Source organism: Physeter macrocephalus, chromosome 5 (assembly GCF_002837175.3).
Source record: "Physeter macrocephalus isolate SW-GA chromosome 5, ASM283717v5, whole genome shotgun sequence".
In the NCBI taxonomy this organism is placed as follows: domain Eukaryota; kingdom Metazoa; phylum Chordata; class Mammalia; order Artiodactyla; family Physeteridae; genus Physeter; species Physeter macrocephalus.
Genome location: NC_041218.1, coordinates 23,210,234 through 23,226,175, shown reverse-complemented (window position 1 = coordinate 23,226,175; position 15,942 = coordinate 23,210,234). Strand labels below are relative to the sequence as shown.

At 37.2% G+C, this 15,942-nt stretch overlaps 1 protein-coding gene across 12 annotated transcripts in view; it reads left to right on the top strand.

Annotated features, from left to right (window-relative positions):
* Positions 1-15,942, top strand: part of NRF1 (nuclear respiratory factor 1) — a 129,436-nt gene that overhangs the window by 38,410 nt on the left and 75,084 nt on the right. For 11 of the 12 annotated variants that reach the window (XR_003679733.1, XR_003679731.1, XR_003679735.2 and 8 more), the window contains exon 2: positions 9,003-9,234. Coding sequence is in view for 8 of the 12 variants with exons in the window: in XM_024129223.3 (XP_023984991.1) it covers positions 9,012-9,234 (223 nt within the window). In the remaining 4 variants the exon portion in view is untranslated. The remainder of the gene's footprint in view (positions 1-9,002; positions 9,235-15,942) is intronic. The other variant, XR_003679732.1, reaches the window with a different exon arrangement.

Sequence of the window (15,942 nt, the reverse complement as noted above, 5' to 3'; positions counted from 1 at the left end):
TTTTAAAGGCAGAAGCCTTCTAAGTTAACTTTATCAGTTTGTACTTATTTTTTTTTAAGCTCTTTTAACCCAGGGTCTTTAAGAAATACAGTCAGGGAATTGGGTAGGCAGGGTTTCTATAATGAGTAAAAGAAGGCTTTACTTTTGATCGTGAACACCTGCAGGGTGAGGGAGAGAGACACGGACAGCCTTTTTTTCCTATCTTTGCAGTGTTGAATTTTCACCAAGGGATGGATTTGCTTGAAGTATTGTATGAACCTACTCTATTAGAAATTTCTTTAACAACAATTAGAAGCAAGTAATTTCAAAACTTAAAACTAGAATGTAGAAGAACTGCACTGTTCATTGTGATAGTCACAGCCACATGTGGCTATTTATATTAAAATTATTTAAAACTAAGTAAAATTTAAAAATGTAATTCCTTAGTCGCAGTTGTCACATTTCATGTCAGTAGCCACATGTGGTTGGTGGCTGCTATTTTGCACAGTGCAAATTTAGAACATTTCCATCATCACAGAAATTTCTATTGAACAGTGCTGATCTACAGCCTATAGAAGAGTTGATGTATTTTGAAGTATTTGGTGAAGTAGATTCACCTAACTCTTTTCTCTGGAAGGGTGTTTATTCTAGTTGAAGACTTTTAAGCAGCTTGAAATTCCCTGTGCTTTCTTTACATTTTTCTTTGGTTGTGGCACCCTCTAGTGTTTCAGCTTTGGTATAGCTATATCATCATGAAATAACCTATTTGTGATGAGTCCAAGAACGTTGAAATATTTTGGAAAATTTTGTGTGTATATGCATTTTTCTAGGGAGGAGTTCTGTAGCTTTCACACATCCTCAAAAGGGTCTGTACTTCAGAAAAGAACTATGTTCTGATACAGGTCCTTGTATGGTCAAAACTCCTAGTTAGTGATTTATAAGCATTTTTTCTCCCAATGTATAAATTTTTTTCTCCCAATTTATAAGCATTTTTTCTCCCATGTAACTTTCCCTTTGACATTTCTATGCTTTATCTGTCTTTATGTGGAATAGTACTACTACTAGTAATAGGTTATACTTATCTAGCACTTATTATATACCATGTCCTCTTTTAAGCCCTTTTATATGGTGAAACTAAAGCATAGGAGTCAAGTGGGACTTGTCTAAGGTGGTAGTGAGTGGCAGAGCAAGGATTCGAATCCAGTACTCTGGCTCCAGAGTTTGCACTCTTAACCACCCTGCTATGGAAGTGAGGATAAGCCTTTAAGCAGGAATGAGGTGGGTTGGAGAGGACACTTTGCATACCCTTGGCATGCTCTTGTACTAGATTCTTTAGGCCTAGTTGTATAATAAGAAAACAAAACTCTAAATCTCTGCAAGCCACACTGGAAATTATAGTTAGTACCTACTATTGATTTTCAGTAGATATGCATAGATCTCTCCATATAGTCTGCCAAGAACTTAGAGTGGTAGATGAAGGTCAAAGCTGCCATTGCTAACACATTTTCTTTGGTTTGTCCAAATACCAGACCCAGTATATTCATTGAATAATATGACAAATCTTTTTGTGATTGTTTGTCACTATTATTTCCATAAAAAAGCACTTATTTTATTACTGTGATGTTGATTTTGTGGTTTGCTGGAATGTTAGACTTATTAAGTATCTTATTTAAAGAGCAGGTAAGACAGACTCATAAACAGATAAAAGTTTGTGTTTGTATATCTCCTACTTCTTTTTCTGTCTGTACCCCCTTCTCACTTCTGTGTCCCATTTCTCTCTTCCTGAGGCATTTTATACTCTCTAACTTAGCCTCTTTTTAATGATTAATCAAACTCAAGATTTTGTATTCAACTTCCATTGGCATATGGAAACAAACCCTAGTGGTAGCCTTATAAAAATGTCCTTAGAATCACTTTATTGATAGTATAAAAATGTCAATACATTTTATTGTATTGACTTATATAAATCAATGTAAAGTTTTGCTGCTTACCAGCACTCTATGAGTAATTTCAAGAAAGGTACATATTTTCTTCCCTTTGTATCAGTCAGGGCCTAGTAAACCATGTGAGGTACTTCAGAGAATTTAATTGGTTACACAGGTGTTGGAAGACTAAAAGAGCAAAAGTAATCCAGATTTTTTTTTTTTTTTTTTTTTACGGTACGCGGGCCTCTCCCGTTGCGGAGCAGAGGCTCCGGACGCGCAGGCGCAGTGGCCATGGCTCACGGGCCCAGCCGCTCCGCGGTATGTGGGATCTTCCCGGACTAGGGCACGAACCCGTGTCCCCTGCATTGGCAGGCAGACTCTCAACCACTGCACCACCAGGGAAGCCCATAATCCAGGTTTTAATAACCACCCCTTGGGCTGGGGGAACGGAATAGAAGAACCTAGGAGTTCAGAGGGGCCCCCACACAGCTGGTACTCTCACCTCCACGTGGATGCCAGGCAGCTGGTACTCAACCAGCAGGGGAGAAGAGGCACAGCTGGAGTCGGCACATGAGGCTGTTCTCTCTTGTTGGAGCAACTTTAATAAGAATGAAAACAGCAAGAAAATCCCTTCTCCCCGCCTCTTCCCATCTTAACCTGTTGCCTCCCCTTGGTAAAACCTAACGTGAAGCTGGCAGACAAGTCTGGTAAATAAGGTTGGCTGACCCAACCCAGAGTTGGCTATAGAGTAGTTCAGAACAAGTATAGAATAGAGGGCTTGGAAGCTGAGAGATGAGATGAATGGCCAGCACAACCTTATAGGAGAACTGTGGAAACTGTAATTGCCTGGGTCTAGCTTTACTAATTATAATGTGCAGCCAATTACCCGCAAGCATTTATTAAGGAACGAATTATGATGGCTGCTGTTCATAGAGACTTTATGTACCCAGGCCCTCCCTGCCTTCAGTGAACTTATTGTTTTCACAAAGCCATCCACTCACCCTCAAGTCGTTATGAAGTTGTGTGGTAAAGCTTGTTTTTCTCACATATTGTATAAAAGCATTATTATTAACTGGGTTTCTTGGGTTGTTATTAATATTAATGAACATTTATAAATTTTATCAACATTGGAATGAAAAATATTATGTGATTGCAGTCATAAATTAGTTTTAGATGCTCCAAATTAGGAAGTTAGCCTCACTCAAGGCAAGACTATTTCTAAACTTGAACTGTGCTGTTCTCTTGATACTTAACCATGGGAAAGGGACTTGATTTTTCTAGTGACAATTTGCTCTAGCATGTCATTTAATTTTAAGTTTTAAAATGATCAGTTTGGAGGCTTTATTACAGTTATTTGTTTTGAAAGTTCGTTTTGTTAAAAGTCAGAGTAATACATTCATATGATAAAAGTTCAAATAGAAGGATTTATAATAAAAAATCAATGGCCTTTTGCCACACTCTTCCCCTATACCTAGTCCCACTTTTTAGAGACAGTTACTTTAACTGTTTCTGTTTAACTATTTTGTTTATAGTATTAGCAAGCAGTATTACCTCCGTAACTTTAAGAAATATGTCTATGCTACTTTTTCTTGATTTATCAAACTTGGGCATTTTAAACTTCCTTCTGCATAAGTATTAGCTCACAGTACTCCCTTCCTCTCCCCTCTCCTTTTGAGTTGCATTGTAATACTAATTCTTATATCTGCTCTTGGTCTGACTCCCTCAATGTGTAAAGATAGGATATTAGTGCAGTGCTCCTAGCCATTCCTCCACCTCTCTACCCTCTCCTACCTCCTTATCTCTCTCAGCCTTATCTTTGCCTTTACATTGTTATGGTTCATAACTTTTACATTCTGCTTTGTATCATTTTTAATTTTCTGTTATTTTTATCTATATTGGAGTCAAAATGGAAAACAATAAACTGCATTATGACTATGACTTCTTTTTTTTTTTTTTTTTTTCCGGTAGATGTGAGGATTTTTTTTTTTCTTTGCAAGTCCTATATCACCCTTGGGCTATTTAAAAGAGAATATTCCTAGGAAGGTCAAATGGATTCCTCTTGTCTTAAGCTCCATTTATTACTCAGAATTAAACCACATTTTACCTTGCTTCATTTTCCCTTTGACTTTCTTGTGCAGTTTTTTTGTTGTTGTTGTTTGTTGTTTATTTTTGGCTGCATTGGGTCTTCATTGCTGCGTGCGGGCTTTCTCTCGTTGCGGCGAGCGGGGGCTACTCTTAGTTGCGGTGTGCGGGCTTCTCATCGCGGTGGCTTCTCTTGTTGCGGAGCACGGGCTCTAGGCACCCAGGCTTCAGTAGTTGTGGCTCGTGGGCTCCAGAGCACAGGTTCAGCAGTTGTGGCACACGGGCTCAGTTGCTCCACAGCATGTGGGATCTTCCCGGACCAGGGCTCGAAACTGTGTCCCCTGCATTAGCAGGCGGATTCCTAACCACTGCACCACCAGGGAAGCCCCTGTGCAGTTGTTTTATAGTGTTTCCTGCTCTGGTGAAATTTTGACCTATTACCCTTTGTCTGCCCAAGAATCAAATATTGTCTTTGGCTTTAGGCTTTTTTGGGAAAGGCTGTTGTGTTGAGTAAAATTTCTATCCTAGTTATGAAATTTAGATTCTGGACATGTCTAGGAATTAAGTTGAGCCTCTTGGTTTTCCTGTCCCTCGTTTTGGCTGTAGACACACTCTTGCTCTGAGACTTTCCCCTAGGCAGTTCTTGCAGCTTTTCTTTTGATATGGTAATGATATTGATGAGACTAAGGCTTTCTCTTACTTTTAGTTATACCTTGACTGGATATCCTGAACTGCTCTTCCAACTTTGATTTTAAAAATACTCTACACTTAATTCATTTTGTGTGGATTAGACTAAGTTTAGCACCCTTAGACATTTTATCCAAATTCCAGTAGCTCCTTAGATATTGTTGACTATATCTACCAGCGTGCTCCTGACCAGAAAATCTGTTTTTCTGAGTTCCCTTCCATTATCTTTAGTCCCACTCCTGCTGGTCGATAATGGCAAAAGTAGGAACTCCTCTGTACAAAACTGCCCCTCCTCCAATCCCTTATAGATCATATATTAAAGAAGAACCTTTAGATGAAGTATTTATTGCATCCCAGGTGATGATCCAGGCTAAGAAACAGGTTTTAGTAAAATTGCTACCATGTTATATTATTGTTTGGGGGAATGATTTTTTTTTTTAATGGAGTGTTGACTAATCTGCTGAACATCACTGGTTCCAGGTAATAGACAGATATGCCTTTTTATTTGGATGTGATGTTTAGAATCACAGTTCATTACATGTTGCCGGGGCATTCATCTTGCTTTTCATATCTGTTCAGAGGAATCATTGTCGGGTCCATTCTCCATTTTGTTCACTCTCATGAAATTATGTTAGGGGCATTGGTTCCCTCTAATTTCCTTATTTTAATGTTTTGGAGAGCAGTATTTGAGCCATTGGAATTAATAGAATAAAGAAAGGCTTTTTAGATGCCTGACTCAAAATCTTTTGCACACAATTAAGAAAACCATATCCTCAGAGATGGATGTCTAATTTAAAGATGAGGAAATTGAGGCTCAGTCCTTCAAAAGTGGCTGTACCATTTTGCATTCCCTCCAGCAATGAATGAGAATTCTGTTCCTCTACATCCTCATCAGCATTTGCTGGTGTTGGTGTTTTGGATTTTAGTTACTCTTGATAGGTGCAAAGTGTTATCTCATTGTTTTAATTTGCAATTCTCTAATGACATATGATGAACATCTTTTCACATACTTGTCATAGGTGTATCTTCTTTGATGAGCTGTCTTGTTCAGGTCTTTTGCCATTTTTTAATTGGGTTGTTCATTTTCAATTTTGTTCGGTTTTAAGAGTTGTATTTTGGAACATAGTCTTTTATCAGATGTGTCTTTTACAAATATTTTCTCCCAGCCTGTGACTTGTCTTCTCATTCTTTTTATAGTGTCTTTTGTTGAGCAGGAGAAGTTTTTAATTTTAATGAGGTCCAGCTTTTTAGTTCTTTCTTTCATGGATTGTGCCTTTGGTGTTAAATCTAAAATGTCATCACCATACCCAAGTCATCTAGGTTTTATCCTATGTCATCTTCTTGGAGTTTTATAGTTTTGCGTTTCACACTTAGGTCTATGATCCATCTTGAGTTACTTTTTGTGAAAGGTGTTAAGTCTGTGTTTAGATTCATCTTTTTGGCAGGTGGATGTCCAGTATTCCAGCACCATTTGTTGAAGACACTATCTTTGCTCCATTGTATTGCTTTTGCTCCTTTGTCAAAGATCAATTGACTGTATTTATGGGGATCTATTGCTGGGCTTGCTATTATGTTTCATTGATCTGTTTGTCTATTCTTTTACCAGTACCACACTGCCTTGATTACTGTAGCTTTATAGTGAGTCTTGAAATCAAGTAGTGTCAGTCTCCCAGCTTTACTCCTCTCCTTCGATATGGTATTAGGGACTTCCCTGGTGGCACAGTGCTTAAGAATCTGCCTGCCAATGCAGGGGACATGGGTTCTATCCCTGGTCCGGGAAGATCCCACATGCTGCGTGTGCCACAACTACTGAGTCTGCGCTCTGGAGCCCGTGAGCCACAACTACTGAAGACCATGTACCTAGAGCCCGTGCTCTGCAACGAGAAGCCACTGCAATGAGAAGCCCACACAGCGCAAGAAAGAGTAGCCCCCATGGGCTTCCCTGTTGGCGCAGTGGTTGAGAATCTGCCTGCCAGTGCAGGGGACATGGGTTCGAGCCCTGGTCTGGGAAGATCCCACATGCCGCGGAGCAACTAGGCCCGTGAGCCACAACTACTGAGCCTGCGCGTCTGGAGCCTGTGCTCCGCAACAAGAGAGGCCGCGACAGTGAGAGGCCCGCGCACCGCGATGAAGAGTGGCCCCTGCTTGCCACAACTAGAGAGAGCCCTCGCACAGAAACGAAGACCCAACACAGCAAATAAATAAATAAATAAACAAACAAACAAATAAATAAATAAATTTAAAAAAGAGTAGTCCCCGCTCACCGCAACTAGAGAAAGCCCGTGTGCAGCAACGAAGACCCAACGCACCCAAAAATAAATAAATAAATAAAAATAAAATAAAATAAATATTGTATTAGCTATTCGGGGTCTTTTGCTTCTCCATATAAACTTTAGAATTAATTTGTCAATATCCATAAAATAATTGTCTGGGATTTTGATTGGGATTGCATTGAATCTATAGATCGTTAGGAAGAACTGACATCTTGACATTATTGAGTCTTCCTATCCATGAACTGGAGTATCTGTCTATTTTAGTTCTTTGATTTCTTTCATCAACGTTGTATAGTTTTCCTCATGATTTTGTACGTTATGTGAGATTTATACCTACGTGTTTCATATTTTTGGTTGATAATGTAAATGGTAATCATGTTTTTTTAATTTCAAATTCTATTGTTCATTGCTGGTATATAGGAAAGCAGTTGGCTTTTGTATATAAACTTTGTATCCTACAACATTGCTGTAATTACTTGTTCCAGGTTTTTGTTTGTTTTTTTTTTTTTTTTTTGGGGTACGCGGGCCTCTCACTGTTGTGGCCTCTCTTGTTTCGGAGCACAGGCTCCAGACGTGCAGGCTCAGTGGCCATGGCTCACGGGCCCAGCCGCTCCGCGGCATGTGGGATCTTCCCGGACCGGGGCACAAACCCGTGCCCCCTGCGTCGGCAGGTGGACTCTCAACCACTGCGCCACCAGGGAAGCCCCCAGTTTTTTTTTTTAATTGTTAGTGATTCTTTTGGAGTTCCTACATAAACAATCATGTCATCTGTGAACAAAGACAGTTTTATTTCTTTATCTTGTCTTACTACATTGGCTAGGACTCCCAGTACAATGTTAAGGAGTGATGAGAGAGGACATCCTTATCTTGTTTCTCATCTTAGCGGGAAAGTTTCTAGTTTCTCACCATTAAGTATGATGCTAGCTGTAGATTTTTTTCTAATCAATTTGAGAAAGATCCCCTCCATTCCTAGTTTACATTTCTTCCTTTTTAAGGCTGAGTAACATTCCATTGTATGTATGTCCACGTTTTGCTTACCTAGTCATCTGTTAGTGGATAGCTGGATTGCTTCTACCTTTTAGCTATTGTGAAAATGCTGCTATGAACATTGGTGTACAAATAGCCCTTTGAGACCCTACTTTCAGTTCTCCCAGCATAGCATCCAGAAGTAGAATTGCTGAATCATATGGTAATTCTTCTTAAAGTTTTTTGAGGACCAGTGTGCATAGTTTGATATAAAAGGATGTTCACTTCACTGCTGTTTATAATACCAAAAATTTGGAAGCTGCCTTTCTCTATATCAGTAGGTGATTGGTTGCATAATTATTGCACATCGATACAGTGAAGTGTTCTTTGGCTATTTAGAAAAGTCTGGTAGATTTGTATGTTTTGACATGTCAAAATGTCCAGATAGATTGTCAAAGAATAATAGATGTATTTTGAACCTCTTTTTATTTTAAATCATATGTATGTATGTATGCTTCAAAAAATTTTTTAAGGTTAATATACTTCTCTGTAGGTTAGGGAGGAAGAAGAGGGGACAGATCATAAGTACAGTAGGGGAGCAAACCTTTATCTTACTACTGCATCATTTCAGGGTTTATAAGAAACACAGTTTTATAAGCAGAAAAACCAATTTGAATAATCACATTTTTGGGACAAAATGTTTAACTCCCGTTTGTGTTTGAAATATAAAGAAAATGTTAAGTATTTTACTTACTGTTTTTATGTCCACAATGTCAAATGCTAGTCACCAGGATCTTTTAAATATCTTTTTTATCATTATATATAATATCAAGGATATTTATTGTTTTGTGACTTGAGGTATAAAATTAGCACAGTGAATTTCCATCAGAATAGTTTCACACAAGGAAAATATTCTATTTTTATGTCATATTGGAATGATGCTCCCCATTTCCTATGACTTGGTGTGGTGAGGTATGTAGTAAAATCAAAGGCTTGTCAGAGTTCCTCTGCTCTTGAGGAAAATATCTCTTATGTTAGGCATTGGAATATATTACACACTGAATCTTGTTCTTTGCCTTTTTTCTGACAGTAGATCTTCATGGAGGAACACGGAGTGACCCAAACTGAACACATGGCTACCATAGAAGCCCATGCAGTGGCCCAACAAGTTCAGCAGGTCCATGTGGCTACCTACACTGAACACAGTATGTTGAGTGCTGATGAAGACTCACCTTCTTCTCCTGAGGACACCTCGTATGATGATTCAGACATACTCAACTCCACAGCGGCTGATGAGGTAACAGCCCATCTGGCTGCTGCAGGTAATGTTTGTATTGGGAGCTCTTCATTTTTGGCTTAGCTCTGATACTGTGCTTATCTGAAAGAACCTAGGATACAGGCACTCACATTTATTGTCATATCATATCTTCATGATTTCTTTTTAAGCCTTAAATTTATAACTTGTACCTGTATTACACTGAGACTTAAGTTCCAGACTTATGTACTGTTAGTGATAAGAACTTTGTTTTTTCCTGCATTCCAGCACTCTTCACTTTTTTAAAAAAATTCATTCATTCATTCATTTATTAATTAATTTTTTTTTTTATGGCCGCATTGGGTCTTCATTGCTGCACACAAGCTTTCTCTGGTTGCCACGAGCGGGGCTATTCTTCGTTGTGGTGCATGGGTTTCTTATTGCAGTGGCTTCTCTTTGTTGCAGAGCATGGGCTCTAGGCGCGTGGGCTTCAGTAGTTGTGGCATGCGGGTTCAGTAGTTGTGGCTCGCAGGCTAGAACGCAGGCTCAGTAGTTGTGGCGCATGGGCTTAGTTGCTCTGCAGCATGTGGGGATCTTCCCAGACCAGGGCTCGAACCTGTGTCCCGTGCATTGGCGGGCAGATTCTTAACCACCGTGCCACCAGGGAAGTCCCCACTCTTCACTTTTAACTCAAGCATTTAGTCCATTTACATTAAATGTAATCACTGATATATTTGGGTTTAAATTTATCATGTTTACTATATGCTTTCTCTTTGTCTCACTTGTTCTGTTTACTTTTCCTTCAGTTTTCTTTTGGAGTGATTGAAAAGTTGTGTTTTTTTTTTTTTTTTTCATTTTTTTCTTGTTAGTTTGGAAGTTATACATACTTTTTTTTTTTTTTTTTTTTTTTTTTTTTGTGGTACGCAGGCCTCTCGCTGTACTCTCAACCACTGCGCCACCAGGGAAGCCCTTCATAATTTTTTTTTTAGTTAGACATACTTTTGCTGTTAGTGGTATACCTAGAAATATACATCCTTCACTTATTTCAGAGTCTTATGTAAGTGGTGCTTTTGTCCTCTTTAGGGATAATGCAAGTTTCTTAGAACGCTTGAATTTCATTCCCCTGCTTCTGACCTATATGCAGTTGTTGTCCTGTGTATTAATTATTTGTATATTTTAAGCCCTATATGACATTATTTTTGTTTTATACACAGTCAATGTTAATTTTCCCCCTTATATCCAACTTGCCTTCGGAGAATTTTTCTTCTGCCTAAAGATACCATTTTATTTCCTTCAGCATAGATCTGCTAGTAGTAAAGTCTCTTAGTTTTTGCTTACCTGAGAATGTCTTTATTTAACCTTCAGTCTTGAAGGATGGTCTCCCTAGGTGTGGAATTCTAGGTTGGCAGTTATTTTCTCTCCTCATATTGAAGATGCTATTCCACTGTCTTCTGGTTTCCATTCTTGCTTTTGAGCATTCAGCTCTTTCATTCTAACAGCTGTTCCTTGGAAGGTTATCTCCCACACAGACCCCTCCTCCACTGCTTTTAAGATTTTCTCTGTCTTTAGTTTTTGTGATATATCTCGCTCTGTATTTCTTCTCATTTATTCTGTTTACAGTTCCTTTAACATCCTGAATCTTTGGATTGATGTCTTTCATCAATTCTGGAAAATCTTAGCCATACATTTTGCTTCAGTTTTGCGTCCCCTCCATTCCATGTCTTTTCCTTCTTTGACTCCAATTAAATATATTAGTCTTCATATTGAAGCCTTTATGTCTCTCTCCTTCTGTTCTGTATTACTACCCTTTTGTCTCTTCATGCTTCATTCTATGTAGTTTCTGCAGACAGTCTTCCAGTTTATTAATTTTTTTCTTCAGCTATGTCTAAGGTGATTTTAAGTCTGTCCATTGAGTTATTAATTTTGGTAATGGTTTTGTTTTCTAGTTTTAGAATTTCTAGTGTTTTATTCCTCCCTCCCAAATTTGCATTATTACAGTTTTCAGTTATTATAGAAAAAAAATTTTTTTTGTTAATATCCATGAGTAAAGTAAGCATTATGATTTTATAGGCCATTTGGTCATTTTACTTTCTGAAGTGCCTATGGGTCTGTTCCTGTGATATGTTACTAGTGCTGTTTCTTGTTCATGTTGGTTTTTCTCTTCACATATTGGTTCTATCTGGATGAATGCTGGATGTGTGTGTGTTTGGAAAACCATTTTTAGAAATAATTTGGGAACTAGAATAATATTATCCTCCTCTAGAGAGGATTTTTGTTTGCTTCTACCAAATGCCTGAGGGCACTAGCAATCCTGGATCATCTTAATCCAATCTAAGGTTTTGAGGTTTTCTGGGCCTCTAAATGACTTAAAGCTGAGTGATATTTTGTATCATTCTCTTTGCTATTTACATTGTATATTTAGCACTGTGTGGAAGACTACATGTAGACCATGCCTGGATGGGTCTAATATTGTATAAGGAACACTGAAGTTAGAAGATATTTAGGAAAAGCTGGACAGGAAATCAATGATCAGAAATGGCCAAAATACTACATTTTTTTTTTAGTATATGCTGTATTTAAGGTGAAGAAGACAGCTGCAATGAAAATAAACTTACTCCTGTCAGGTGTTATCTACTGTGTATTTCTGGAATGGTGAATTTAAAAATAAGGCTTAGTGACAAAACACACATAAAGTGTTTGTGAAATATTTTTTTGAAATTTTTATACTTCCCAGAAGAGGGCATCCTAACATAGTAAATCCAGTTCAACTTCTTTCCTAGGAAGGAAGATGCTTTTGAGGCACAGTTTTGCGACATTACTGTACTGCACTGTCATAGTGTTAAGATTAGCAAAGAACTTTAACCGTTTCATGTGGCAGATGTGGAAACTGAGGCCCAACTGGTAGAAATGATTTACCATTGCATCATTCAACAGTTATTGAGGAATTATCAATATTATATACCTTATATTATTATATATAGATACTGTGAACAAAGACTGGCAAGAGCTTGCTCCTAAAGGAGCTTACAGACCAGTGGTGGAGAGAAGAGTACAAATAATAAAGTAAAATAATTTCATAAAGCACTGATTGCTCTGAAGAATATAATGAAGTGTAAGGTAAATGGAGCAGGAAGGGTAGCTGGTTACTGCTTTTTCTAATTCTATTTCCTTCTCTCCCTCTACTGAAGTAACCACTATTCTGAATTTGGTCTTTATCATTCTTTTGCATGTCTTTCATATTTTTTTGTATGTGTATGTATCAGTAAACATATTTAGCATTGTTTTTGCATGTGTTAAATTGTATATAAATGGTATCACTCTGATATTTTTTGTCTGTTTATTTCATTCATTATTACTTTTCTGAGATTCATTTATGTTGATAATGTGGCTAGATGTTTTCATTTTGACTGTTATTTAGTATTCCATTCATTATAAGTATGTTGTATATTGGGAGAACACTTAGGTTGTTCATAATTTTTTGCTATTTACAATTGCTGCAAATGAAAATTATTTTATATGTTTTCTTGTACACATTGAGAGATCTCTTGGCTTGGTTTTCAAAGTTCTTTTGACAGTGTCCCACAGTAATACATTGTGATCTAGAATAAACAGATGCACATATAACTAAAATAACAATTTCTCATGAAGCAATACTTACTCCTCCTGCAAGTGACACACTCTCATGTGTTCTAATTTCTTTACTTTATTCCATTTTATTAATAAAACAGAAACAAAAACTGCTCATGAGCCACCAACAGGTGGAAATCCACAGTTTCAAAAGCACTGCTTAAAAAAACAAAACAAAACAAAAACACTGCTTGAGGGTATAACCAGGAGGGGAATTGGAGGGCAAAGATAAGCACATTTTCAACTTTACTAGATGTCCCAAGTGTCGTTCCAAATAGTTTTATTCATTTGCATTCCCACAAGCAGCGTACTAGAGTGCCTGTTGCTTCTCATCCTCACCACATTTGATATTGTCAATTGTTTTTCATTTTTGCCAGTCCGATGGGTATGAAACAGTGTCTCAGTGTTGGTTTAATTTGCTGGCCTGAACAAGAGGTTCCAGCCAGTGAGGGAAGACAAGATAGAGCATCATCTCAGAACTTTATTGACTATTAACTTTTCTTATTTTGCATATTTCCTTTGTCCATTTTCCAAATGTGTTGTCTTTTTTTTTTAAGAGTTATTGATATTTTTTAATACTAGTGTTTTCTTGGTAATATGTATTGCAATTATCTCCTAGTTTGTTGCCCACTCCCTCCCCAATTTTTTGTTACTTCTTTTTGTCCTTAAAGGTTTTGATTTATATTATTGTAAAATTATTAGTGTTTTACCTTACAGTTTATGCTTTTGGAGTCTTGTTTAAGCAGTTCTTCTTAACCCTGAGTTTATAAATACTTTCCAGTAGTTTATTGTAGAAGTTATAAAGTTTATTTTTTTTGTTTTATTGATGTTTTTGTTTTACATTTAGGCCTTTAATCCACCTGGAATTTATTTTCATGTATAGTATGATGTATGAATCCACTTTCATTATTTTGCCAAGCAGACAGTCAGTTGCTCTGGCACCATACTTTTAATCGTCCATCCTTTTCCCATCTCTGTCTTCTGACACAGAAGGGTGTTTGTGAACTCTCGAGTCAGTTGTGTTGGTTTATTTGTCTATCTTTCAGTCAGTTCCACTCTGTCTTAAAGAATGTAGCCTTATAGTAGCTACTGATACTTGGTAGGATGAGTGCCTCTGCCTCCTTTTTAAAACCTTCAGAAATTGTTTTGGCTATTCTTAGGCCTTTGCACTTCCATTTAAAATTTAGAATAAGTTTATCAATTTCCACACAAAAAAATGGGGATTTTTATTTAAACTGCATTAATTAATTAATTTAGTTAAGCAGATTTATTCATAATACCTAAAACTGGAAATAGCCAAAGTGACCATCAGTAGAATAGTGGATAAACTGTGGTTTATTCATACTCTGGAGTATTACTCAGCAGTAAAAAGGAACAATCTACTGATACATATAACAACATGGACGAATCTTAAAAACATTATTCTAAGTAAAAGAAATCTTACACAAAAGGGTAGATACTGTATGATTCCATTAATTTGAAGCTCTAGAATAGGCAAAACTAACATAGGGTGAAAAAACAATAATTGTGTTCTTATGGTGGGAGGTACAGTGGGAACTGATTGGGAAGGGACGTGAGAGAAATTTTGTAGTGATGATACTATTATATATCTTAGTAGGGGATTGGGTTTCATAGTTGTATGCATTTTTCAAAATTTATTGAATGATTTGTACATTTTGTAATGTGTAAATTTTACCTCAAAAGAAAAAACTTGTGAATAAATATTGAACTCTAGCTAATGATATTCCTACTGAAGTATTTAGGGGGATCATACTGCAGTTTACTTTGAAATGCATTAAAAAAAACCAATATGGATTGATGAACTTGTAGAAAGATGGATAGTTACATATACTAAAATGTTAATGGTAGAATCTAGGTGGTAGATACATGAATGTTCACTGTAAAGGTCTTTCAACTTTGCTATATATGTTAAAGTTTTTTTTCATATATTTTAAAGTTTTAATAATAAAATGTTGGACTCCCACAACTCAATAACATAACAAATAACCTGATTTTTAAATGGACAAAGGACTTGAATAGACATCTCCCTAAAGATATACAAATGGCCAACAAGTAAGTGTATGAAAAGATGCTCAACATCACTAATCATCAGGGAAATATAAATCAAAACCACAGTGAGGGGCTTCCCTGGTGGCGCAGTGGTTGAGAGTCCGCCTGCCGCCTGAGTCAGCCTGCGCGTCCGGAGCCTGTGCCCCGCAACGGGAGAGGCCACAACAGTGAGAGGCCCGTGTACCACAAAAAAAACCAAAAACAAAACACCACAGTGAGATATCACCTCACCCCTGTTAGGATGGCTATTATCAGAAAACCAAAAAAATAAGTATTGGCGAGGATGTGGAGAAATTGGAACCCTTGTATGCTGTTGGTGGGAATGTAAAATGGTTCAGCCCCTGTGGAAAACAGTATGAAAGTTCCTTAAAAAATTAAAAATAACAACTACCGTATGATGCAGCAATTCTACCTATGGATGTTTATTCAAAAGAATTGAAATCAGGATCTTGTAGAGATATTTGCATTCCTGTATTCATTGCAGCGTTATTCACAGTAGTCAAGATATGGAAACAATCTAAATGTCCATTAACAGATGAATGGATAAAGGAAATGTGGTATGTATATATGGAATATTATTCAGCCTTAAAGAAAGAGGAAATCCTACCTTATATGACAACATGGATGAACCTTGAGGGCATTATGCTAAGTAAGATACACCAGGTCAGAAGGACAGGTACTGCATGGTTCCACTTATATGAGCTATCATATTCAAACTCTTAGAAGCAGAAAGTAGAATGGTGGCTGCCAGGGGCTGGGGTGTGGAAATGGGGAGTTGCTGTTCAACAGCATAAAGTTTCAGTCCTGCCAGATGAATACGTTTCTAGAGATCTACTATACAACATTGTGCCTATAGTTAACAGTACTGTACACTTAAAATTTTGTTAAGGCAGTTGATCTCATGTTAAGTGTTATTACTTCAATTTTAAAAAAATTAAATGTTGGAAAAAAATGCATCAATAAGATTTTTTTCCTCTACCAGCTGTTTATGATGGAAAGGAAGGTAAAAGGCATTAATTTATTTTTTAATTACTTTGGGGCTCTTTAGAGGGGTTTATTTAAGTCAGGCTGAGTATAC